We start from the raw sequence: 26,915 nt of genomic DNA on the forward strand, positions 1-26,915 counted from the left end.
AAACCATTTTGTGCCAGGTAAAATACATTTGACATTTGTGTAAGGGACACAATTTTATCTTTACATAGTGTTAGCTTAGTGATCTAACTTTATTTAAATGTTTTAATATAACATGTTGTGAATAAGAAACTGGAAAATGAATAAGTGAATAATATGCTGGAGCACGATTAAGAAGTGAAGCTAACTTCAGCCTCGTCAATATAGATACCAACCTACTGTGGCAGGGATTAAAACATGTATTATTGTTTCAAAGCAAAACCAAATGTCAGTAGCCAGTTATGGATGACGCAGCAGACATTGGGGAAATGGGGTGTGTTGGGAGCTGCTCCATGCCAAGCGTGTCCGCGACGTCCTAACGACTGATTACAAAGCCAAGGGCAATACTCTGTCACCCTGCTCTCCTCACCGACCTCAGATAGGAACACCCGCCGGGTCCCGCCCCTTACGACTCCGGTGATTTGAGCGAGATGCCTCCAGGCTCGGCATCACGTGACACACCGTAAAGTCCGCCCCCGTGCTGCTGTGATTGGCTGGACTGCGCTCTGTTTGTTGTTAAGTGACGGAGGCCGCCATCTTGTTCCCGGAGCTAGGTGCATCGGTGCGGTACCCGTTACCGAACAAGACGGGGGGACGTGGGTCTTCAAGGAAGTCTAGTAATCCTGTCTGTGACCTACGGCTGGAAATCCTTAGCACCTGGACCGGTTCTCGCTACGTTCCCCACCCCCTCCGGCGACTGTCCGGTTTTCGTTGTTCTGGCAGGAGGATGAACGGAGGATAAATGGTGCTCAAACCGGACAGCGGCACCTTCCTCCTCCTCTTTCTGCTTGTTCTAACTCTGACCGAGCCGCTGCGGCCAGGTGAGTGCACCGGAGGGCGAGGCCTGCTTCTGAACGGCATTTAAAATGGCGTGCGAGGGGTAGGGTTGAGACCTGGAGTGCTCAGACAATTCGCGGGGGATACTAATTACCGATTGTAACGGAGTTCAGTGATTAGTCAGATGACAGCAGTGGCCCGGCAATGGGACACGACTTTCCCGGTATTCGCTGTCAGCAGAAGGTCACATACTGCAGAGCTGAGCTGGGATAAGGCCTGGCTGCCGCTTCCACACTGTCAGAGCCCCGATCTGCCAGCACAGGACTCAAGTAACCCCGTCCCAGCCGCCCTCTGTGGGCAGAGGGGCGGTGGGTGACTTTGCTCTGCAGTTGTTTCATGGTGGGCACTGGACAGTAGGAACTGTTGCCCATCACATGTCAAGGAAATACCAATTTACTAGGCTATTTACATGATACTGTCATGTGCATCTGGGATACTGTAACTGTACTGGGTAGGGTTTGACCTTCCTGCACACAGTGTAAAATGTTTCCCTATTATGTCAACATTGCTAACAGGAAGTTAACATTTTCTTTTGTAACCAAACATTGTTTCCACATTTAGTGCTTTTAAAAAAAATAAATAAATAAATAAATTGTATCAATTGAGCCTAATTTCCTGGTTTTGTTAATACTGTATTGGACAGAAGTAGTTCTACTTTTATCTCGGTTTTGTAGAGCGTGTTCTGTTTATGCACTGTTATTATAAATGGTTATTGTCCTTCACTACCTTAAGAAATATTGTATCCGCTTGATAGTTTTGCTGTGTACAGTATATCAGCTTTTCAGTGATGCATGGGCTGTGCTCTAGGGAATGAACACATTAAGCCCAATGGGGTTAATGCAGGTTTAATGTTTGCACATTTGTTTAGTGTATCTTACGTATTTTGTCATGACGCATGCTCAGAAAATGATCGCATGCAGATTTGGCGATGCAGACCACACATTTTACATATACAGGTGTGTCCTCGCATATCTTTGCTTTAGTTGCCCCAAACAGAATCTCTCGACGCGCCAGGTACCGTGAGAATCTGCTAGCGCTAGGCTTCTTTTTTGCATCTATTTTTGGCAGAAAATGCATTTAAGTTGCAATGCAAAGTGACTAGGACGCACCAGGAGACTCTGCTGATTAATTTGATGTGCGACACTTGTATATCTGTATGACAGACTCTCTGAATCAGCATGCAAAGTGCCACGGTGCAGCGGCCGCTGCTCTTCTCCATTCCAAGTTCCGCTTACAGGCTCTGTCGCAGGGATCAGTATGAATGACAGTCGGACCTATGTCCGGTGGTTCAAATCCCGATGCCGGAAAACCGGCAGCAGTGAAGATCCCGACAGTAAGTACCTATACCTAACCCTCCCCGACCCCCCCCCCCCCTAATCATCCCGGGGGGGTGCCTAACCCCAACCTTCCCCGGGGGTGCCTGACCCTAACCTCCCACTCCCCTAGCCTAACCCTCCGGGGGGGGGGTGCCTAACCCTAAGTCCCCCCCACGGCTGTCCGAGCCCGCCACCCGGTTTACCTTTGTTCGGTATGCCAGGCGTCAAGCTCCCGGTGTAGGTATAATGATAGGCGTCAGGATTTCGATGCCTATCATTAGTACCCTGTCGGGATTACACAGTCGGAAAACCGGCGGTTGGCATTTTGACCGTCGGCTTCCTGACTGCATACCCTGTCGCACACAGATAGACAAGTGTCGCATAATAATTTAATCAGCGCAGTCTCCTGGTGTCCTAGTTGCATCATATTTCGACTTAAGATGCCTTTTTGGCAAAAAAGGATGCCCAACGCTAGCAGAGTTGCACGGGACCGTGCACTACTTTTGAGTAGAGATGAGTGATTTGGTTTAGCTTGGATTTTCCTGCCAAGTTCGAATCTGAGAACAAAACAAAATGTAATTTTTCTGAACGTCTCAGGACAGATGTCTGTAAAAGATTACGTTTTGCCTCGTTCTGAGATCCAAACTTGGCAGGATGACCCGAGCCCAAACCGTAGGGCTCATCTTTACTTTTGAGTCATTTATGGCCATTATACTTTTGACTTTGCCTCAGTGTGTCTTTTCACTCGAGTCCTATTTCTTTAGAAAGTAGTTTAGTCCTCAGTTGTTGCTGAAACTAGAGTTTTGTCAGTTCTTAGTTTCCCAATTTTCATCATGTAACAATGTTTTTCATCTTGCTTTAAAATACTCTCTGCATTTATGTAATCTTTTGAGGGGACGGGTTGCCAGTGTAGAGTTACCTTAAAGCGGGCAAACTTATCTTTGTCCTTAAGTGCACATTTTTTGGTCAGTTCTGTGACTTTAGCTTTTTATAATGTGTGATGAGCTCTGTTCAACTATAATTAAGTAGTTGCAAGTTTGACTGTGAATTAATATCTATACAGTGTAAATACTCTGTATTAGATATTACATTTTAAAATGTATGAGCTGTAAGAAAGAAGGGAACTGTTTACATATTTAGGAAGCTGAATCCCAAGTTTAGTTAATTTTGTTATGAAATACACTAGCAATTTTGTCATCTATTGTGAATTGTACCTGGACTTGACTATATAAATTCATGTAGAAATATTTTCCATCCAACAATAACTGGAATTACTCACTGCTGTCAAGGATTTAGTGTACAAATTGACCCACTTTACAATGGAGACAGGAAAAGCCAATTATGTCAAGACACAACTGGAGGCAGACAACCCACTTTAGCTGTCCTGTAGAAATTAACGCTTAGTATATTACTTTTAGGTGCCTTATCTGAGCACAAGCATATATATTTGGATATCTGGTCTAAATATAGATATTGTTTAATTGCAAGAAAAGTGATGACTTCTGCATGTTAGAATTGCTGAAAGTGTTACTTTTTTTACATATTAAATATAACTTTTTCAAATAGCAATCATGGCTGATCAATGCAATAATCAAGGCTCATTCAGATGATCTTTTACTTATGCTAGGCATATACTATACAATTACCTGTAAAACATCTGTCCAATTTTGTTGGTTGGAATGAAAACTTGGTGATGTATGGGAGTAAGTGACATTCGACCATATGGTCCCAAACTCTGGAAAACAGACAAAAACGATTGTTCAAATTATTTAAATTTGTTTGATTTAACCGTTTTTGTCTGAACGACCATTTTTGTCCATTTTCTAGTGTTTTTGAGCAAATGCCATTTGCTTCCATACATTAATGACCTCCTTGCTGCCAAATCTCAAGGCCACTACTCTCTTCTCATTCTCCTTGATCTCTCTGCTGCTTTTGACACTGTGGACCACCCTCTCCTGCTGAATATCCTTCACTCCCTTGGTCTACGTGAAACTGCCCTCTCCTGGCTGTCGTTCTACCTCTCTGACCGATCTTTCTCAGTTTCCTCTCATGACTCCTCTTCCCCCCCCCACAGCCTCTTACAGTAGGTGTTCCCCAAGGTTCTGTTCTTGGTCCTCTCTTATTCTCCCTCTATACTTCCTCTCTAGGTGAACTCATCAGCTCTTTTGACCTCCATTATCATCTCTATGCTGATGATACTCAAATCTGCCTTTCCTCCCTTGATCTCTCCCCCTCTCTTCTGACTCGTATCCTTACTGTCTCTCTGCTATCTCTTCCTGGATGTCCCAGCGATTTCTAAAACTTAATATGTCTAAGACAGAGCTGATCGTCTTCCCACCCTCCCACATCACCTCACTTCCCACTATTTCTTTATCAATTGATCAAATAACTATCTCATCTAGTCCCATGGTGCGCTGTCTTGGAGTTATCCTGGACTCATCTAGCGTTCCCGCTAGGCTATTTTAGCGGGGCGCGGCGCCCTGCCCTCTTTCTGGAAGGCAAAAAGCGCCCTGCCCTCCAGAAGGAGGGCAAAAAGCGCCCTGCCCTAACAGCCTGCGGGAACTGTCTTCACCCGCGGGTCGCAGTGTCCCGCGGGTGGAGAAATGTGCGGTGACCCGGTCACTGCCGGAGAATAGACACCGGGCGCATGTGCCCGGCATCTATTCTCCCTGTCTGCAGGGCTTGGGGGCTGCCCGGCGTGTCCGTAAGTGCCGGGCACGCCCCCAAGAGTGACGAAAAGGGGACGCATCTTATAGACATGCCCCCTTTTCGATGACCACGCCCCCTTCTCGAACGTGCCCTTTTCTAGCTCCGGCGCCCTGCCTCGTGCCGGAGCTAGAGTGAACACTACTCATCCCTCTCCTTCAAATCACATATCCAGAATCTTTCACAGTCCTGTCGTTTCCATCTCAAAAATATTTCTAAGATCAGACCCTATCTCACCCAGGATGCTACTAAAACACTCATACACTCACTGGTCATCTCCAGATTGGACTATTGTAACCTCCTCCTATCTGGCCTCCCCAAATCCCATCTCTCTCCTCTCCAGTCTATCCTTAATCCTGCTGCACGGCTTATCTTCCTCTCCAAATGCTCTATATCTGCCTCCCCTCTCCTACAAGCCCTCCACTGGCTCCCCTTCCCTTTTTAGAACCCAATTTAAGGTTCTCACGCTCGCTCACAAAGCCCTCATCCAATCTTCTCCCATATACATCTCTGATCTCATCTCCCTTCACGCTCCTCTCCGCTCTCTTCGTTCAACTAATGCACGCCGCCTTTCATGCCAGCTGATTACTTCCACTCCCTCCTCCAAGATTTTGCCCGCACTGCTCCCCACCTCTGGAACTCTCTCCCACTCCCGCTCAGACACTCCACCTCTTTGCAATCCTTCAAATGGGCTCTCAAGACCCACTACTTCAACAAAGCCTTCCAGCTATCATTCTAACTCCCTGCTACATGCTCCTTCCTCCCCATCTACCCCATCTGTGTCAACCCAGTTTGTCTTCCCACACCTTTTTAGAATGTAAGCTCTCATGAGCAGGGCCATCTACCCTCTTGTGCTTCTCCTTACTATAGTGTCATTTACTTCTTACTCACCACTAGGGCACCTAACACTTGGTTGCTTATGCTCTGTTGCTTATCTGGGTGATATGGTCGCTAATGTAGCAATATATATTATCCATGTCCTGTATTGTATTGTTCTGTAAGTCACTTGTCTACAATTTGTTTATGTACTTTGTAAGGCGCTGCGGAACACTTGTGGCGCCATATAAATAAATGATGATGATAATAATAATTACCAGTTTATTCCAATCAGCCAGATTGGACAGATGTCTGACAGATAATTGCAGAGTTTATGCCCAGCATTAGAATTTGCTCACACTGCATCTTATACCCCTTTCCACCAAAAATCCCGGGTCTGAAACACTGTTCCAAGCCAGGTCAGACCTGGGATTTTCCCCATTTCCATTGCAGGGGTGTCATTCAGGAGACTGTCTGTGACAGCTGTCACTGGGGATGGAAAGATTACAGGTTCCCCGTATGAAGGGGAAGGCATAAAAACCGGAATGGTCCGGACCATATGGGGAGGTTGTAATCTCTTCCTCCCCGGTGACAGCTGCCACAGACAGCTTCCGAATGACATGCAATCATGCTGGAAACGTGTCCCAGGTCCTAAGTACCGGGTTACCCATTTCCACACTGCCTGGCCAAGGTTTTACCTGCGTAAAACTTTGCTCGAGACCTGGGTAGAAATGCCTGGGATTTTTGGTATCCAGTCATTAGGTCTACATTGTCTAGATAGACAATGGAAGATAGACAGACAGTAGGTCGACAGGGTCTTAAGGTCGACGCACTAAAGATCGACTAGTAATAAGGTCGGCAGGCAGTAGATCGACAGGGTCTGAAGGTCGACACACTAAATGTTGACATGTATTGAAGATCGACATGTTCATTAGATCGGCACTCATATGGTCGACATGTAAATGGTTGACACATGTTTTTTTTTAGCCCTAATCTTTACCCTAATACTAACCCTAACCGTCGGGGTAGGTGCCTAACACAAAAAGTAGACCAATTGCATGTCGACTGAGTGTCGACCTAATGACCCTGTCGACCTTCCATTGTCTACCCAAACATTGTCTATCTAGACCAGTGATTCCCATCCTCGGTCCTCAAGGCACACTAACAGTTCTGGTTTTAGTGATATCCATGCTTGAGCACAGGCAGTTAAATCAAAATAACTTGGGTACTAATTAAGTCACCTGTGCTCAAGTATGAGCATCTTTTAAAACTTGGACTGTTAGTGTGCCTTGAGGACCGTGTTTGGGAATCCCTGATCTAGACAATGTAGACCTAATGATCCACACCTGGATTGTTTCCTAGGACCCTTTTCCACTGAGCTGCTACGGGAAGAAGTTGGGAAGCCGATGGACGGGATCCCGACAGTCGGCTTCCCGACTGTCTAATCTCGGCAAGGGGTTAAAGGACAGGCGTCGATATCCCGACGCCTGTCATTTTACCTACGCTGGGAGCCTGACACCCGGCTTACCGATCCAAAGTAAGCCGGGCACCAGGTGCGGACAGCTGCGGTGTGGGAGGATTACGTTTAGCGTTCCCGGGGGGGGGGGACAGGGTTAGGCCCCCCCCACGGGAGGTTAGGTTTAGGCTGGTGGAAGGGGGGTTAGGGTTAGGCACCCCCTGGGGGGAGGATAGGTTTAGGCAGTTGGGAAGGAGGGGTTAGGTTTAGGCACTTGGGGGGAGGTTAGGCACCGCTAAGGGAGGGTTAGAGGGTAGAATTAAGGGCCTGATTCAGACCCACTCGCGAGCGGCTGTCCGCTCGCAAGTGGGTCGATGTTATGCACTGAGCATGCGCACGACGGAGGGAGCTCCGTCGTGCGCATGCGCCAGACGCGACGAGCGAAGGAAAGTCCTTCGCTCGTTGTGTCCGATCAAAGGGGGCGTGCTGTCAATGTTGATTGACAGCACGCCCCCTTTGGTGGGCGTGCCGGGGGCGTGCCTCCCTGACGGGGGCGTTCCCATGGGAACGCCTCCCGTCAGAAGCCGGCCCACTGACATCACTAGTGATGTCAGTGGGAGTGATTTTGGCTCTGATAGAGCCAAAATCACTCCGGAGCTTGCGGTTGAAAACCTCAACCGCAGGCTCCGGCTCGCAATTTCGATGGTCGCGATGGTCTCCACCATCGCGGCCATCACAAAGCACGCTCGTATAGCCTGTGGGTGGTGACCCACAGCTATACGAGCGTCCAGGAGGACGCTCCATGAAAATGGAGCCCGGCCCTCATTCAGAGCGTGCGCTCTGCTCAGAGCGTACGGCTCTGAATGAGGGCCTCAGTTAGTAAATACTTACCTTTGACGGTCGGGATCTACTCGTCTGCCGTGATGCCGCTGTTGGGATTAGAACCAATCATATGTATTCCGCTGCTACCCGGGTTGACTCGGCAAAGACCCGGGTATTTTGGCCAGTGGCAAAGGGGTATAATACAGAATGCAAATTGAGCAAGCTGCTCATCTGTTCACACAATCAGTAGAATAAAACGCAAGTTGCTATAATATTGTATACTTTACTCATTTGACTTTCTCTCTTGTTGGTTCTCAACTCCAGTCCTTAATATCCCCCAACAGGTCCTGTTTTCAGCATGTCTATCTGTGTAAACTGGCCCAGCAAAATAGATTAACTCACCTGCGCATGATTAAAGAAATCCAGAAAACATGACTCGTATTTGAGGACTGGAGTTGAGATCCACTGTTTTATCTGGACAGTGGCCTAGCCTTAACTGGCTAATAATTTTTTCCTAAAACTGCTCAAATTGGTTTTTATTTATAATTTTATTAGGTCAAGAACATCTGTTTATAACTTATCCAACACGATTTTATTTAAAAAAAATATATATATATATTTATTTAACCATTTAACTTAAATTTAGATATTTTTTTTTAATATTGTTTAGCAATATATGGACCATTGATAAACGGAGCATCGCGACTGCATTTTTTTGGAAGCTGCTTCTTTGTGCAGCCATCAGATATACACTGTTGGGCTGAGGGCTACTTCATTTACATTTTTCTGGTGACTGCTCCTCTCTGCAGCCACCGGGTGATAGGTGGTGCCAGGCTGCCTGATTAACAGTGATCGGCTGCGCGGTAGACACTGGGGGAGGTGCATGGATGTAGATGCACCTACCTTTTTAGTACAGGGGGGTTGCCCTGGCTGCAGTCCAATGCCTCATCCTGTGGGCTCACAGGGGAATGGCAGATTTTACTGGGGGCTACAGCCCCTAGGTAAAATTTGCAACTGATTGTAAGTAATTGTAGCGTTCCCGCTAGGCTGTTTTAGCGGGGCGCGGCGCCCTGCCCTCTTTCTGGAAAGCAAAAAGCGCCCTGCCCTCCAGAAGGAGGGCAAAAAGCGCCCTGCCATAACATCCTGCGGAAACTGTCTTCACCCGCGGGTCACAGTGTCCCGCGGGTGAAGAAATGTGCGGTGACCTGGTCACCGCCGGAGAATAGACGCCGGGCGCCCGGCATCTCTTCTCCCTGTCTGCATGGCTTGGGGGCTGCCCGGCGTATCCGTAAGTGCCGGGCACGCCCCAAAGAGTGACGAAAAGGGGACGCGTCTTATAGACACGCCCCCTTTTCGGTGACCACGCCCCCTTCTCGGGCGCACGCGCGCCTTCGGCGCGCGCACGAACGTGCCCTCTCTAGCTCCGGCGCCCTGCCTCGCGCCGGAGCTAGTGTGAACAGTATAATTCTATTTTATTTATAAAGTTCTCAAAAACAAATAATTTATGGTATCATTAAACAGAAGGTAAAGATCACACATTTCAGAAGTTAAATGCTTCTTGTGGGATGAAACATGAAGTGATGCATCTAATTGTGAGTAGTGAATGCTTTCCCTTCGGCTTCAAACTACTTTGTGGTGAAAATGATTAAATTTGGTGAACACTGTGTAATGCAGTGTGCAGCCTTTACAAAAGCACGTTGGATTATATAATCCCTTCAATATAAATACTAAAAATGTAACCCAATGTCTTGCTATGATTTGACTTCTATTGTTTAGGATTAAGCTAAAAAGTAGTTCTGATAAAGGTTTGGCTAAATGTCCCTAATGTTGTAGTGAAGACTACAAGCTCAGAGGTTTGTTAACCTTCACGGTACTCCACTGAATTCTTATTTATTAGTGATGTTACATATGTGACACATACAGTAAGGTGCATAAATATTGGGACATTGACAGAATTTTCATATATTGGCCACCAAACCAGGTGAACGGTGTAGGAATTACAATGGTTTCTATATGTGCCTCCCACTTTTTAAGGGGCCAAAAGTAATGGGACAAACTAAACAATCCTAAATCTAACTTTCACTTTTGAATACTTTGTTGCAAATCCTTTGCAGGCAATTACAGCCTGAAGTCTGGAACGCATAGACATCACCAGATGCTGGGTTTCATCCCTGGTGATGCTCTGCTAGGTCTCTACTGCAAATGTCTTCAGTTCCTGCTTGTTCTTGGGGCATTTTCCCTTCAGTTTTGTCTTCATCAAGTGAAATGCATGCTCAATCGGATTCAGGTCAGGGGATTGACTTGGCCATTGCATAACATTCCACTTTTTAGCCTTAAAAAACTCTTTGGTTGATTTTGCAGTATGCTTCGGGTCATTGTCCATCTGCACTGTGAAGCGCCGTCCAATGAGTTCTGAAGCATTTCACTGAATATGAGCATATAATATTGCCCGAAACACTTCAGAATTCATTCTGCTGCTTTTGTCAGCAGTCACATCATCAATAAATACAAGGGAACCAGTTCCATTGGCAGCCATACATGCCCACGCCATCACACTACCACCACCATGCTTCACTGATGAGGTGGTATGTTTTGGATCATGAGCAGTTCCTTTCCTTCTCCATACTCTTCTCTTCCCATCACTCTGGTACAAGTTGATCTTTGGGCGGAATTCAGTTGATTACGCGGTCCGGATCTCCCGTCTAAAGTGACAGGAGATTGCGGGCCGCCATTCAATTTCTGCAGTTCTTCGCCGTGATCGCGCCTATAGAGGTCAGGTTTAGCTGCGTAAAGCCGCTAAACCCGACCAAAGTGCTGGGTGCGATCGCGAAAAGTTATGTTTGGGCGCCCAAACATGTCACTTTTCGCACATTTCAGCTCTCATCCCCCAGGGGCTGCGAGCTGAAATGTAGCGCTTGGCAGCTGATCGCGCCCTACAGGAGCAAGAATAGAATAGCTCCGTCGGGCGCGATAGGGGATAAAAACAATTGAATTCCGCCCTTTGTCTCATCTGTCCATAGGATGTTGTTCCAGAACTGTAATGGCTTTTTTAGATGTTGTTTGGCAAACTCTAATCTGGTCTTCCTGTTTTTGTGACTCACCAATGGTTTACATCTTGTGGTGAACCCTCTATATTCACTTTTGTGAAGTCTTCTCTTGATTGTTGACTTTGACACATATACACCTACCTCCTGGAGTGTTCTTGATTTGGCCAACTGTTGTGAAGGGGTTTTTCTTCACCAGGGAAATAATTATTTTGTCATCGACCACAGTTGTTTTGCGTGGTCTTTTGGTGTTGCTGAGCTCTCCAGTGCGTTCTTTCTTTTTAAGAATGTTCCAAACAGTTGATTTGGCCACACCTAATGTTTTTGCTATCTCTCTGATGGGTTTGTTTTGATTTTTCAGCCTAATGATGGCTTGCTTCACTGATAGTGACAGCTCTTTGGATCTCATATTGAGAGTCAACAGCAACTGATTCCAAATGCAAATGTCACACCTATAATCAACTCCAGACCTTTTACCTGCTTAATTGATAATGAAATAACGAGGGAATAGCCCAAACCTGTCCATGAAGTAGCTTTTAAAAGGTGGGAGGCACATATAGAAACCGTTGTAATTCCTACACCGTTCACTTGATTTGGATGTAATTACCCTCAAATTAAATCTGAAAGTCTGCAGTTAAAGCACATCTTGTTTGATTCATTTCAGAGCCATTGTGGTGGTGAATAGAGGCCAAAATATGAAAATTCTGTCAATGTCCCAATATTTATGCACCTGACTGTACATACATATCAAAATGAATCCGTAGTCAGGAATGGATTAAAGTGTATATTTTGTTTTACCAAAATAAAAAGTAATGCATATAAGACGCAATAATTATTTTTACCTTGAAATTTTAAATTAAGATAGGACATTTCTATGCACATTTTAAATCCGCCCCACCTACAGCATAGTTTTGCAAAGGTGCAAATTGTTCCTTTTTTAATTCTTTGCGCCTAAAGGCCTCCATACATCTAACGATAGGTCTCACGATCCTACGATCGGATCAGAAACACCGATCCGCCGGCCATCGATGTTCTGAGATACATTGGAGGATCGGTGAAATTATACATGTTAAATTTCACAGATTTGCAAATCATGATCAAATTTTGATTGTGATTGTCAAATCTGTGAAATCCAAAATGATGTATTTCACCAATCCTTCGACCCAGGAAAGCAGGATCCTGGCAGTCTGTTGCAGATGTATGGGGGGGCCTTAACTTTTTGGTCCTTAGTAATTACAAATGCACAACCTTGTTCCTAGAATTATTTGAACAACAGAGATCTGCAATTTCTGGGACATACAGTATAGTTGTACTGTCCAATTTTTAACCTCTATCATCTAGGTACCTTTACTAGTTAGAGAGGTTAACTCAAATATTTTCTAAACCTTTTATAGTACTATGAACTCCTTGTTAGATCTATTTCTTTCTGTTCTATTTCATTAACATTTATAATAAAAATGGAATTTGGTTGATTATCATTTCCCTTTGGAATGTTTAAGTAAACAGTAGTGGTTCTATAGAGCCTCCCCCCTCTCTCATACAGTTTTCTTTTGATGTGTTCGATTAGATTATATCTAGCTTGGTAAGTGTTTTTTTAAATTTTAAATTTCAGGTCCTCCAGTAGCTCTGGCAAGACTGCAATCAGGTGAGCATGCTTATAGTTTTGGTAGTGAGTAGATTGATAGTAGAAATGCTTTGTTGTGAATGTATATCTGGCCTAGATTTTAATAAAATATCGAGACATTTTGGAAGATAAGTGGTCATCCATTATGTATTAATAATTGCTCTATTTTATCATGGTTTATATGTATTCTTTAACGCCTTTATAAAGATGCTATTCTGTTTATCTCGACAAATTAACGGTTGAGTAGATATACCTAATTAATTAAAAAGGTTCTTAGAAAATAAATTCCTTTTTAGACTAATCCACTTCCCACATGACAAATGGTATAACCTGTTGAGTTTAGAAGTTATTTTAGGGTTTCTGCAACCTTTTAATATTGCTAAACTGCTTCACATCTTAACTGCTAGAACTATGCTAGCAGGTCTTGTTTAGTATAACTACTTTGTCTTTGAACAAATGACCACTCTGATTTTGGAAGCTCTTGGTGGAAAACACTGAACAAACCAGGAAATTGGTGTAAAAGACATTTTCACCAGATAGGGACTCTACTTCCTCATGTATCCTTCTGTCAACTACAGTTATCGGAATGTAATTGCAGGTCTAAAGCTGGGTATATACCATACTAATGTGCGATGCAATGTAATGATAAATTTCTTGCGAGTCATCGGAAGGACCCATCGTACGATACATTGTATAGGGGCATATCCAGCTGAATGTGGGATTTTCCCCGCAAAAAACTTTGCTCATCTCGCACCCAATTTTGTATTACCACGGGTATGCGCGCTACCGATATCCGCAGTATCCAAATAAATATAAGTCTCAAATGTTTTTGCGTCCAAAATCCTGTGGGGGAGAAAAAAAAAATTGTGACACGGAACACAAGGCACTTACCGATGTGTTCTGGACGCTCCTGGTTCTCACTCCCTATCAGCTCCCCTTCTGTCGGTCAAGTTGTGGAGGAGGATGCTGGGAGGAGGAGGATGGTTATGGGAAAGTTCTTACCTGGGTTAGGGGTAGTGTAGGGGTGCAGGGTTAGCGGTGGTAGTGTAGTGGGTGTAGGGAGCCGGTGCCGGGTTAGTGGCGGTAGTGCACTGTAGGTTGTGTGATCGGATAGTGGATGCAGTGTAGCATAGTGTGTTCAGGGAGAGGGGGTGCAGGGCCTGGAGTAGAGGGGTGCAGGGTTAGCAGTGGTAGTATAGTGCAGTGTAGGTAGGTTGTGTGTTCGGGGAGAGTATGCAGTGTAGCGTAGTGTGTGTAGAGAGGGGGTGCAGGGTTAGGAGTAGTACCTGTCCTGTGCCCGGCTGGTCCATGGAAGGTGTCTGCGATGCTGGTGAAGAGACGGAAGTGGAGGGCAGCAGGTGAATAATTACAGACTAATTAAGCCAATCGGAAATTTCCGAATGCTTAATTAGTCTTTCGGGGAGGTATGGTGGGGGTGTTCACTGGATTCCAGGACAGGTATCGACAATTTTTCCTTTAAAATATGGATTTTAGGAAAAATTGGACCTGCTATAGAGGCGTTAGTAAAAACAAAGCTTTCATATTATTGAATACTAAAAATCTCGCTCCTGCGGGAAAAACACACCAGGTGCAAGAATTTTGGTAAACTCGCACCTAATTGGATATGCCGCATAGTATGTACCCAAGTTTACACTACTTACAGTAGAGAGAGAAAGTCTGTCAGCCGTGATGATCCCAAATTGTTTGCTGCTTTACAGGCATCTATGCAAGGGGTGTGCGGTGAATAAAATGCAGAGTTCATCTGAAAGGAAGTTGAAGCTAATCAAATCAGGAACTTTAAATATATGTGAAAATTTTTATTTATTACTACAGTCAAAAATATAATTAAATAGGAATTGCAGATATTGTTTGTTTTTCTTTTGTGTTGTATTTATTTTATAGACATTTTTACCCTTTAACATTTTACTGTGTGTGTGTGTATATACTGAAGTGCCGAAAGTAATGGGATAGATGCCTAGTATCGTGTAAGACCCACTCTAGCCTGGCGAAGTGCAGCAGCATGACGTTGAATCGATTCCACAAGTTGACAGAAGACTTCTGGAGAGATATTGAACCATGCCATCTGAATAGCTTCCCACAACTCCCTGATATTTGTAGGTGCAGGTTCTTAGATGTGAATGGACCTCTCCACACCATTCTTTAGCACTCCAGAATGCTTTTTGAACCAATTCCAGACAACTTGGGACTGATAACAGTTGCCTTATACTGCTATGTGTTGCATTATACTGCTGGAATATTCCATCGTTGTGGGGGTACATGAAGTCCATGAAGGTCTGCAAATGGCAATCAAGCAATGCACCATAGCTGTTACCAGTCACTGACGTGTTCATATCGACCAGCTGACCCAACCCATGCCATGTGAACACATCCCACACTATTATGGAACCGCCTGCATTGTCCCTTGTTGACAACTGTGGTCCATGGCCTCATGGGGTCTGTGCCACACTCAAACCCTACCATCATCTTGAAGCAAGTGGAACCGTGACTCATCAGACTATGCCACATGTTGCTAGTCCTCCAAGGTCAAATCAGTGGCGTCACAAGCCCAGGTGAGGCACTGTCGTATTGTTAATGGGACACTCTGGGGGGTCTTCTGCTCCCATATCCCATGAAAGTTAATGAAAGCTACACTGGCCTGCTGGATATGTGTCAGGTACTTCCTGGATTGAATGCGGATGTGATTTGACCCAGTGTCCCTTGTCTGTTACCTTGGACAATTCTGGCCAGATGCAGCTGATCACGATCATTATGCACCCGTGGTTAGCCACTGCGCAGTCCACGGTGGGTGGTGATGCCTTCCAGGAGGTGGTCCTGGTACACACGTGACACCTTTTAGATCGAGAAATGTTGAATGTCCACACAACTTCGAAAATGGAATGTTCCATCTGTCGGGCATCCACTATCATGCCCCATTCGAACTCCGAATTACCTTGCTATGAGCAGCCTAGCCAGTGTTCAAACTGCCTCAGGTCTGGTCATTTTCAAGACGTCACAGTATGGTGGTAACGCCACCTACCGTTGACTTCACATACTGCTATACCATGAACACCATGACATTTCGCACTGTATTGTGTGTATTATAAAGGCACAGTTGTGCCCTTATATTAAGGCTGCATCTAAAAATACAGATTTTTCCATAGAGAATTTCTGGAGGGGGGGCATGGTGTTTAAGGGGCTACACCACAAAAGCTATAGAAGGTACTGGGCTGAAATTTGGCACGTGCGGGTAGAACTGTCGCTCAGTGCTATATGCCAAATTTCAGGGCAAAAACATAAAAAATGAGGATTTGGGAGTAATCTAAAGTTCCAACTGTCACTTTTTGCTGACCTTCTCAATTAGGACCACTTTTCTGCTGTAGCCTGTTTTTTTTTTTTGGGATGGCATAACTCAGGGTAGGGGGTGAATTTAGACTTTGGGTTTGTTTTATTCGGTAGCTATTGTGTCAGAGTACGTGCTTTTTGGGCTTCAGATAATTTAGAAGTTACAGTTTTTAAACTATTACCTCAAGAATGCGCCACTGAATAGATAGGAAATTTCAACTTGTTGCGCAGCCTCAGTAGGAGCCTCCAGCAGGTGTACTCACTGTGGCTTCACTTGGGTACACAAAGATGGCCGTCGTTTGCGGGGGCCGGGTCCGGGAGAAGGAAGCTGGCATTAGCTGCAGCGGGAACCGGGGGAAAGCCGCGGGGATGAAGCAAGCGTTAGCTGCGGCCAGGATCCTGGGGACGGTAGAGGCCTTAGCGGCAGCAGTGCGGTCAGCGGTGGGGCAGGCGTTAGGACCCGGGGGAGGTAGCAGCACACAGAAGCAGGCTCTGATCTGGAAGATCCGTGATACCTGCTTCTGTGTTTTAGAAATTAAATTAAAAAAATATGGCGTCCCCCGTATTCAGTGCAACCAGCACTGTGCAGATGGGTAAAGACAGATTGGTGCGCATAAGGGAATACAGACTAACACAAATGGGAGAACACACATCAGTAGGGATTGGAGAATACAGATTGGTGTGGATGGGTAGGAAGACAGGGTGGTGGGGAGGAGACAAAGTTGCACAGTTGGTGGGACCAGAGTAGTGCAGATGGAGGAAGAAAGCGTGCCTCAGATGAGAGACAGACAGCAACGTGGCTGTGGGGGAGGCACGGATGCAGGGCAGTGCGGCTGGAGAAAAACAGATTGGTGCTGATGAAGGAACATAGACTAGCACAGTTGGGAGACCACACAGCAGTAGGGATTGGGGAATATATAGCAGCATCAAGGCATATAAGGGAAGAAAGTGTATATGTATAGACAGAGCGATAGTTTTAAAAATAAGGGAGCTGAAGGTGTATTCTAAATGAGATAAATGCATGCAGTGAGAAGGATGTTGGAAGCCAGTGAGATTGTTGTGGTAATCGAATGGGAAGATTGTGGGCACTGAGTGGGATGTGGAAGCCACATAACTGCTCAAACCTCATTTGCATAGACTGCATGTGTGTATTCCAATGAGCACACAATTCTGTGAATTAGCAGCTCCACCATTTTGTGAGTGACAGCAATCTCATTCTGTGAGAGTGCTGAATCTGCAGTTAACCACAGGGAGTGATGGCATACCATACCTGTATTGCTTTTTTTAGTTTGTGTGGCACAAATTCAGTAAGTTTTGTGAAATTTCAGATCTTGTCTAAGAAGCCTTAATGGGACATGTAAAACCGTAAGGTTTTTTGTCTATGGAATATGTATATATTTACGGACGTGCTATAAAAATTTTCAGAATAATACAAAGAGGATATCTGACTTACAAAAGTAGTCTTTGTTTATTGTAATAATTTGTATAGATAACACCAGCTTTGTGGAGATGAGAGATGAGGCAGCAACAGCTCAGTCTCACTTCTGTATAGTCAGACACTGCTTGAAGAGCTGGGACAGGGCCACACAAAGGGCAGTAAGCTGCACAGAAAGGGCGCTAATGGAGGCATGCCACTGGGTATGGAGGCGTGTATATGTGTGTGTGTATGTATGTATGTATGTATGTGTGTGTGTATATATATATATATATATATATATATATATATATATATATATATATGTGTGTGTCTAAATATCTACATAATTAAATACTATGTACATCTGGTCTTAGTGGTGAGTATAGTCTATTGCCACACAGATGCTAATGTTAATTTTGTGAGTGTGTTTTTGGAGTGTGAGTGGTACCTGATGAACATACAAACATCATACAGATAGCTAACTGCACTTTGTTAATAGTTTGTTGTTTAACCACTTTTCTGGTATGGTTGCATGAGAAGCGAAAACACCCAAGCTAGGCTTTCCCTGACAGTTACACCTGATTCGACAGTGTCAAAGGAGCCTGTTGGAGGCTGCTAGAAGCTAATCTACCAGCAGCTGCCAAGTTCAGCCCACCCAGCTGGCTCCTCTGTTGCTGCAGCAACCTCATCCCAGCAACCACCTGGTGGCCAGACTACAGAAAGGGGGGCAATCCTAAACGGGTCACACACCTGTGGCTGCAGGAAGAGTATCTTCTCTATTCTCCCCTGGCTACAGGCACAAAGTGCAAGTTAATTCTAGGAGTTTCCGCTACAAAATGATGAGTTTTCATGAAAATCGGTTCAGTAGTTTTTGAATCAACTTTGTACAAACACATGGGAAGCCGACGGACGTAATCCCGACTGCCGGCTTCCCGACTGTCTAATCCCAGTAAGGCACTAAGGACAGGCGCCGAATTCCCGACCCCTGTCATTAGACCTACGCCGGGAGCCGGGCGCGGACAGCCGCAGGGGCTGGAGGCTTAGGTTAGGGGCTCCCGGGGGGGGGCTTAGGGTTAGGAACCAGCACCCCCCCCCCCCCGGGAATTAGGGTTAGGCTAGGGTACGGGGGGTTGGGGTTGGGCCCCCCCTCCCCCCCGGAGGTTTAGGCTTAGGCTGTGGGGAAGGGGGGGTTAGGTTTAGGTACTTAGAGGGGGGTTAGGGGTAGGCACTTGCGGGGGGGAGGTTAGGCACCCCTAATGGAGGGTTAGGGTGTAGAATAGGGTTAGTTAATACTTACCTTTTTACGTTCGGGATCTTCAACCCTACCGGGCTTCCACTGTCGGGATTTAAACCGCCGGCCATGCGGTCAGCGGTAAATCATACTGATTCCGGACGCACACCGTTCTTATATTAGTATACATATAATTATATGTATACTAATATCTCACTGTATTTTTTTTTAACTGTGTAAATCTATTATTAATTAATTTTTTTTTTTTTTTTAAAGTCTCTAAAATGTGTTTTTTTTTTTATTTTTAGTGATCAACTTATGTAAATAACGGGGGTTTTCAATTGTTTTTTTGGGCACCCAACGGAGCTTTTCAATTGTTGCTTCAATCAGATGGGAATGGCACAGTTATCTTGCATGTCATGCCCAAATGCACAGAGTCTAGCTGCATAAAAAGGCTAAACATGTATAAAGTACTGTGTAGCGCACCCAAATGTCTGTGGATTTCTGCTCACAACCACAGGACAGGATCCTGTCACCCGCTGCATTTGCGCATGATCAGAGCAACATTTGAATAGCTCCATCTGACGCCCATAACTGGCAAAAAAAACTATTGAATTCCCTCCTAAGTGCTATTTAACAGTTATTCAGTATCATTTTATTAACACATCTGCATATTTATTAATAAAATTATTAAAATAACTATTTACATAATTTGATTACAAAAATGTTCCCAAAATTGGAGATTTTTTGTTAAGAAATAGTAGCCATTTAAATGATTAATAGGTGGAAGAAAATAGAAATATTGAATTATTTAAAGGGTATAACTTAAAACGTTCTTAATATTAATGTATATTTATCCTTTTCTTGCATTCATTTATGTACTCAAAAGAAGGTTACCTAGTAAAAAAAAACACCCAAAACAACCTAACGCCCTGCTGTCTGCTTCCTTATTTATACATAAAATGCAGAAGTCTTGGTTACATTATTATATTAGGGTTGGGTATGGGATCCTGGCGCTCGGGATCCTGGCGTTCAAAATACAGATGCCAGCATCCCGACATGGTTAGGTTACAGACACCTGTCGGTAGATATCCTAACCCTTCTCCTACCACCTAACCCTCCCTCTCCGCACCCGGAACCTTACCTCCCCCTTTAGTGCGTAACCCTCCCCCCTAGTGCCTAACCCTTCTCCTAACCCCACTACTTACCGGGATGTCGGCAGTCAGGAATGCTGGCATCGGGATTCTGGCTCCGATATTCTAAGCGCCGGCATCCCACTTGCCGGGATATTGACCGCATACCTTTACAGTATTTTTTAGATATGAAATATAATCTGTTTCTGAGCGCCACTAATACGAACATAGATTGATATTATGTAGTCTTCAAGCTCTTTTTTTTAAATTCTGGTTATATACTGCATCTGGACATAACTGTGTACAGCCAGGGCTGTAACTAGGAGTTTGAGATCGATCTTGTCACGCTGAGCCTGTGGAGCGGCACTGTTGCTACCCTGGTGCATCTGCATCTGGCTTGCAGGGTGCCTGGGATGACAACCTGTACAGCTGCCGCAGAGCCACATAAATGTTAAAATACTTACCAGTAATTTTTTATAAAATGATGAGGTCCTTTTTCAATAGAATTGCCATTGATAAGCACTGCTATGCTTGTTCTGATATAATGTAAAGTATGCACAGTGGGATCCACTGGTTGTCAGATATTCAATTTGGAGTAACCCTTTGTTATATTAGAATAATGGCACAATGGCCTTTGGTGGTACCTGCTAAAAACAAAAATTGAGTACTGTTAGGTCAAACGTTATACCCTTAATGGTGTTCTATTTATTTATACTAGGCTCTTGGGTGTCCTTTCATGTAACTGTAATTTTCTCTAAAATAATTGCAGGGTATGTAAACAAACATATTTTTTATATATTGGGCCTTCTTGCTGTTCAGCATTTCTTCTTGGAAAAAGCAGATCATAATATTTGTCTGTGCTCATGTAGGTCTTGCATTCCCAACTATTTTACACCATGAAATAAATCTTGTAAATTCCTCATAGTGTTATTGTTGACATCATTACCAGGCCGGTACGCACTAAACAATATGTTGTCTGATCCGACTGGATCGGATGACATGTTGGCAAAATCGTCCAGCGTGTACACTCAATGTCACCGATGATGCGCACTCCCATGCATCGTCAGTGACATTACCTGACAGGCGACATTGTCAGCGAGGACCATGCTGCCGAATGCAAGCATGGCCCCTGCTGCCACGATGTCTCCCCCGATATCGGCAAGTGTCCCGTCGCACGACAGGTCGGCTGGGTACACCTCATTGAATGTTTCCCCAGCATAGACAGAAATGTAATTCGAATATCTAGAAATGCAGCAGATACTGACCGTTTTTATCTTTCCTTGTAAACCAATAATTTACAAAAAGAATGCCTTTTTTATGTTTCCTGTGATATGAATAAACCTGCTTAAATGGGGTTTTCACCTATTTAATAAATATAAATATTTTATAGTCTTTGACAATTTCTTTTCTCTGCTGCTGGTGTGTGGAATCCAGCATGGCTAGCTTACAGGTTTTATCTATCATTTTGCACTCTTCCTCTACGCTTGTACAGTATCATCCATTCTAAGCTGCATATAGAGGGGCAATGTATCCTGTCTTGGTTCATATTGCAGCTACATGTGCTTGTTTCTGCACACTTGTATCTCTGAAGACACAGTACATGTTTGTTTTAGGAGGAGAATCCCTATAAGCAGTTGTCTGTCTCTTGTCTATCAGTGTATCATCTCTTTTGTTGTAGCTTTGCTTTCCATCTCATAAACTGATAAAATAATTCCTGTGTGCTCTGAACCTTCACATGTATAGTCATTCCCCTATAGTATTACATGTACACTGTGACCTCTGTGCTGAATATAAAATGTAAACCCAATCAAGCAGTAGAGCTGACTTTTTTTTTTTTTTTTTTTTTTTCTACTTTTTTTTATAAGAAATTATTTACATTTAATTTTTTAAAACCTGAAAGGGAAGCCATTATTTTTAATGCTTTTTAAAAAGAGCCTCCCAGATGTGATAATGGTGCCTCAGTGCTTTGTATTCATTCATTGGACTGAGGCCCTTCCCACGGTTCATTAGCCAACTGAAAGGAACCATCTCCGATTAGTGTTTAGCCAAGCAGTGCCTTTGAGGATTTTTAGGAACCCCGTTTATGCCTCACACATAATATGTGAACTTGTAGGCATTTAGGAATTTCTGTTTTTCATTGAAGAAGACCGCTGATATTGCCCTAATGTACTAAAATTGTGTAGCTTGTAAAATCAGTATATGATATTTTTTTTTTTTTTTTGACACTTGTTTAAAGCTTTTCAAAAGAGTGTTATATCATAAGTGCTATCTAGAAATCTAGCCTTGCAAAGCATTAGCATTGTTTGGTCATATGCTCCTTCCTAGAGTGTATGGGAGTGATTACAAGTGTATCAACAGATGAGGTTTTCTATTCTTAGATGACCCATATAACATGAGGCAGTAATCTGTAACTGTAAAAATAGTTGTTTATTTACCTACATTAATTATTTTTTTGCAGTGAATAAGTATGCTAATGTTGTGTTGATTTAATGTTTGTTGTATTTTTACCACCCTGTAAACCACTGTAGCTGTTAAGTTTGGGTACACACTTAGATTTGTTGGCCAATATATCTGGTGCCCGTCAGCCAGTGTGTACCAGCAATATGTCTGTGAACGACGTTGTTCAGACATATCGCGTCAGCTGTGCTGCAGATATATCTGTCCATTGGCAAGTGTGTACGGGCAGTCTGCTGACCGTCCGTACACGCACCATCGCATTGGGGCGGGTGGGTGGGACATGCCTCCTGGACGCTGCGGCCAGACAGATGACAGTTCAGTGTGTATGAACGACCATCATTTGCAGATATATCTGCAGATCACTCAATCTACAGATATCTGTACAGTGTGTACTCAGCTTTAAGGCGTGTATCCACTAGACGATATGCTCCATGAGCGATATTGTCTAGTGTTTGCCATGCATTGCCAGGCTCGTTAACGACATTGAGAATAAACATGGAACGATATCGTTGGCGATAACGTTCAGTGCCGGCACTCTCCCTCATCCCCGTACTTGCTCTACTGACGATATTGTCAGGTTACCCTGTAAGTACGGGCAATGAAAGATATCGTCAACGACCAGCGGGAGCGCGCATCACTGGTCATTGATGGCATACACACTGAACGATATTGCGGATGATGAATGATAACGTTATCGTTCAAATCATCCCCTTAACGTTTAGTGGATACAAGCCTTTAGAAAAACACAGGATAATACGCAATCCACTAAACGATAAAGTGGACGATTTGAGCGATAACTATATCGTTATCGTTCATCGTCCACAATATTGTTCAGTGTGTATGCCATCAACAACCAGTGATGCACGCTTCCGCTGGCCGTTAACGATATCGTTCAGTGTGGATGCTCAGTGTCGTTAACAACATTGAGATCGGCACTGCAGGGCAAACACTAGACGATATCCCTCATGGAACATATCGTCTAGTGGTTATGCGCCTTTAGTCCTGTTCCTTTATGACATTTTACGCAATGAGAATGTGCAATCCATATTAGAGTAACAGTCCCCATGTGAATGGATCCTTAAAGCTACTGCTGTTTATGTGAAAAGTGCCTACTTTAACAATTCTGAACATAATACAAGAACATGTCTCTGTATAATGAGAAAAGTTACTTTTGACATTTTTGAATCCATGTTACATACAGACCAATTTTCACATTTTGGCGATGTGCCGGTTTCACATGCAATGTTGTGTGTTTTTTTTTTTATTATTTATTAATATATATTTTGACTTTTATATGGCTTCACATGGGTTCCGCAGCACTGTACAGATGATGGAATCTATAGTTAAATGATGTACTACAGGAGAGACCAAAAAGGATAGTAACAAGTACTTTACACAGAATTGCATATAAACCTAATTACAAACCACAGGATACATAATGTAGAGACCAAATCGCATCTCAAGATGGGCCAGGCTTTGCGTATGTGTGAAAACACTATTACCGCCATTTTCATTGTTTAGATCTAATAAGCAGGCTTTCAAATCAAGAGATATTAATTATGAGGCATATCAGACAGAGCAGCTCGATAAATGTTGCCCTAAGCCAGATATTGTTGTTTGTACGCATGCAGGAACCATTTAAAAGCAGTGCTGTATAGAACATATTTGCAGCACACATACAGTGATTTTTTTATACACCAATTTAAAGTTAACAAGATAGTCTCCTTTACATTTCTATGTAAAAAAATAAATCAAGTGAACCAACAAATAAAAGCAACTGATCATTTTCTGAAAGTTCTGCTTTATGTCTTCAATTCTATATGTCAGTATTGTACAATTCAAAAACTAGACCATGCAGTAACATGATTAGCAACAAGATTTTAAAATGGATAAATAGACAGCCAGCCACCCTTATGTGTCTCCGGCCCCAAACACCACCCTCACTTACTTTCTTGTTGCTTTGAAAAAGTCCACTCCTCTGATGTAGATCCTATTTCAGTGGCCTGGGTGCCAGGTCTCCAATAAGATGGGCGGGCAGCGTGTGGGCAGTGGGCTGGCCAGCCGGGTAACGGTGGATTGGCGAACTGGGCTAATGGGTGGTCCGGGCCAACCCCCAGTTTCGACTGTGCTGCCATGGTTACCTTACGTTCTAACGGAGGGGGTAACTAGACAGTAAGAAAAACTTGGACAGTTGGCAGCAAGATACTAACACCTGGATTGAGCAGAGACCTAGAAGGACCTGATGATGTAGAGGCAAAGTTAGTGCAGAGTCTTGGATAGGGCCAGATGGTGAAGAGATCAAGAACGTGACCGGTAGAGGCAGTGCCCAAGGTAGCATCGTAAAGAGCCAGAGGTTAGGCGTAGTGGTTCTGTATCCCTTCCAAGGTGCCTGTCAGAAGAATTAAGATATTTTACGGTAGCAATGTCGGGACACAGTGTAGAACCTATGGGTCACCCATGCCAATGAATAATCATGCACTTGGAGGGGTTTAAATAGCATAATTTGGCCAATAAACATGTCAGTTTTCTGGTGAATTTCTCTAAAAAGCTCAAAAATGGGTTAGGTCAGGTATGTAAAGATAGAAAAACAAAAAGACTGGGCGCTAATCAATGAATAGAATATTATAAATAATAGCAGCAAATTCACCCAATGGGCTTGTGTCTGCCCACTACTAATATAGTGATACCACAACAAGACAATGGTTATGCACTAATAAACAAATAATATACTATGTAGTTCCCTAAAGGGCAGAAAAAAATTCTCAAGAAACCACCTATATAATATTAATAATCTTTATAAAAATGGAATATGTCAGTACATATAATCACATTTACACTTTATAAATAATCACATTTATCCAATATAGAAAGATTCAAATGCACTCCTGAGAATTTAAATATATAAAATATACTACCTCTAATAGAAATGAATCACTGTATCTTTGATGCCTGGAGCAGTCTCTTGTCAAATTAATGATGTGGAAAATCCAATAATAAATAATTAAATATACAAAGCTCTTTCTGTATGATATAAGTGCGCACACTGTTATACCAGTCTCTCACCACATCAACACCTAGTTGCAGAGTCCCATGATTTGTTTAAAATGTCATCTGGTGTGTACGCACCTTTAGACACAGTGACTGGACAAACCTATGTGCAGTAGGACTAATGGGTGCAGTAAATGAAAGAAAATTTAGATGTACGGTTCAGTCTCCAGTCAAGATAAAAAGTACTACTTAGTGATCCGGTTGCCTGATCAGAGTGTACAAACATAGGCAAAAGTTTTGAGAATGACACCAGTATTGGTTTTCTCAAAGTTTGCTGCTTCAGTGTTTTTAGACCTTTTTGTCAGATGTTACTATGGTATACTGAAGTAAGATTTCAAGCATTTCATAAGTGTCAAAGGCTTTTATTGACAATTACATTAAGTTTATGCAAAGAGTGCATTTGCAGTGTTGACCCTTCTTTTTCAAGACCTCTGCTATTCGCCCTGACATGCTGTCAATCAACTTCTGGACCACATACTGACTGATGGCCGCCCATTCTTGCCTAATCAATGCTTGGAGTTTGTCAGAATTTGTGGGTTTTTGTTTGTCCACCCGCCTCTTGAGGATTGACCACAAGTTCTCAATGGGATTAAGGTCTGAGGAGTTTCCTGGCCATGGACTCAAAATATCGATGTTTTGTTCCCCTAGCCACTTTAGTTATCACTTTTGCCTTATGGCAAGGTGCTCCATCAAGCTGGAAAAGGCATTGTTCATCACCAAACTGTTCTTGGATGGTTGGGAGAAGTTGCTCTTGGAGGATGTTTTGGTACAATTCTTTATTCATGGCTGTGTTCTTAGGCAAAATTGTGAGTGAGCCCACTCCCTTGACTGAGAAGCAACCCCACCCACACATGAATGGTCTCAGGATGCTTTACTGTTGACATGACACAGGACTGATGGTAGCGCTAACCTTTCCTTCTCCGGACAAGCATTTTTCCAGATGCCCCAAACATCTTAAAGGGGATTCATCAGAGAAAATAACTTTACCCCAGTCCTCAGCAGTCCAATCCCTGTACCTTTTGCAGAATACCAGTCTGTCCCTGATGTTTTTCCTGGAGAGAAGTGGCTTCTTTCCTGCCATTCTTGAAACCAGGCCGTCCTCCAAAAGTCTTCGTCCTGTGTCAACGCGCATTTCGACAGAGGCTGCTTTTTCAAGGCAGCCTCAGGCAAAACGCGCGTTGGCGTTTCTACCCACTGCTGCTGGTCACCGCACTATCAAATGCAGCTTATGTTACACTGAAGTACCTGTTGTAATAATGAATACTGAGTGTAAGGGATATAATCCCTAGTGAGAAACAGCCCGGCGTTTTAGCTGACATCGCCGGGTACTGTATAACTGTATGCAGCACAATGCTACTTGTCATGTATTGATTAACAAGAAACACGGAGCTTTAAACCTACAGTGATGACCATTCCCCTGTCTAATGATTAAGAGTGAATAGAGTCGCGGTTTTGTATGAATGTGAGGCCACAATCTTTCTGGGGTTAGATTATCATTCAGGATACAGCATATTAAGGAACACTTTACACTGACGCTACAATTGAAGCTACCAATTAGGGAAAGATACATATAATGCCCGTGGATTTTGCAGAACACGGATGTGACCTATCGGGAATAAACCTTTCAGAT

General features: G+C 43.7%; 1 protein-coding gene across 2 annotated transcripts in view; it reads left to right on the plus strand.

The window, feature by feature from the left end:
- Nucleotides 1–496: 496 nt before the first annotated feature.
- DGCR2 (DiGeorge syndrome critical region gene 2) overlaps nucleotides 497–26,915 on the plus strand; it is a 73,509-nt gene continuing 47,090 nt past the window's right edge. The window contains exons 1-2 of one of the 2 annotated variants that reach the window (XM_088477840.1): nucleotides 497–857; nucleotides 12,646–12,678. In XM_088477840.1, coding sequence (XP_088333966.1) covers nucleotides 779–857; nucleotides 12,646–12,678 — 112 coding nt within the window. In that variant the 5' untranslated portion in view covers nucleotides 497–778. The remainder of the gene's footprint in view (nucleotides 858–12,645; nucleotides 12,679–26,915) is intronic. The other variant, XM_088477841.1, reaches the window with a different exon arrangement.

This window comes from Taudactylus pleione, unplaced genomic scaffold (assembly GCF_031769625.1).
Source record: "Taudactylus pleione unplaced genomic scaffold, aTauple2 ptg000205l, whole genome shotgun sequence".
Lineage (NCBI taxonomy): Eukaryota > Metazoa > Chordata > Amphibia > Anura > Myobatrachidae > Taudactylus > Taudactylus pleione.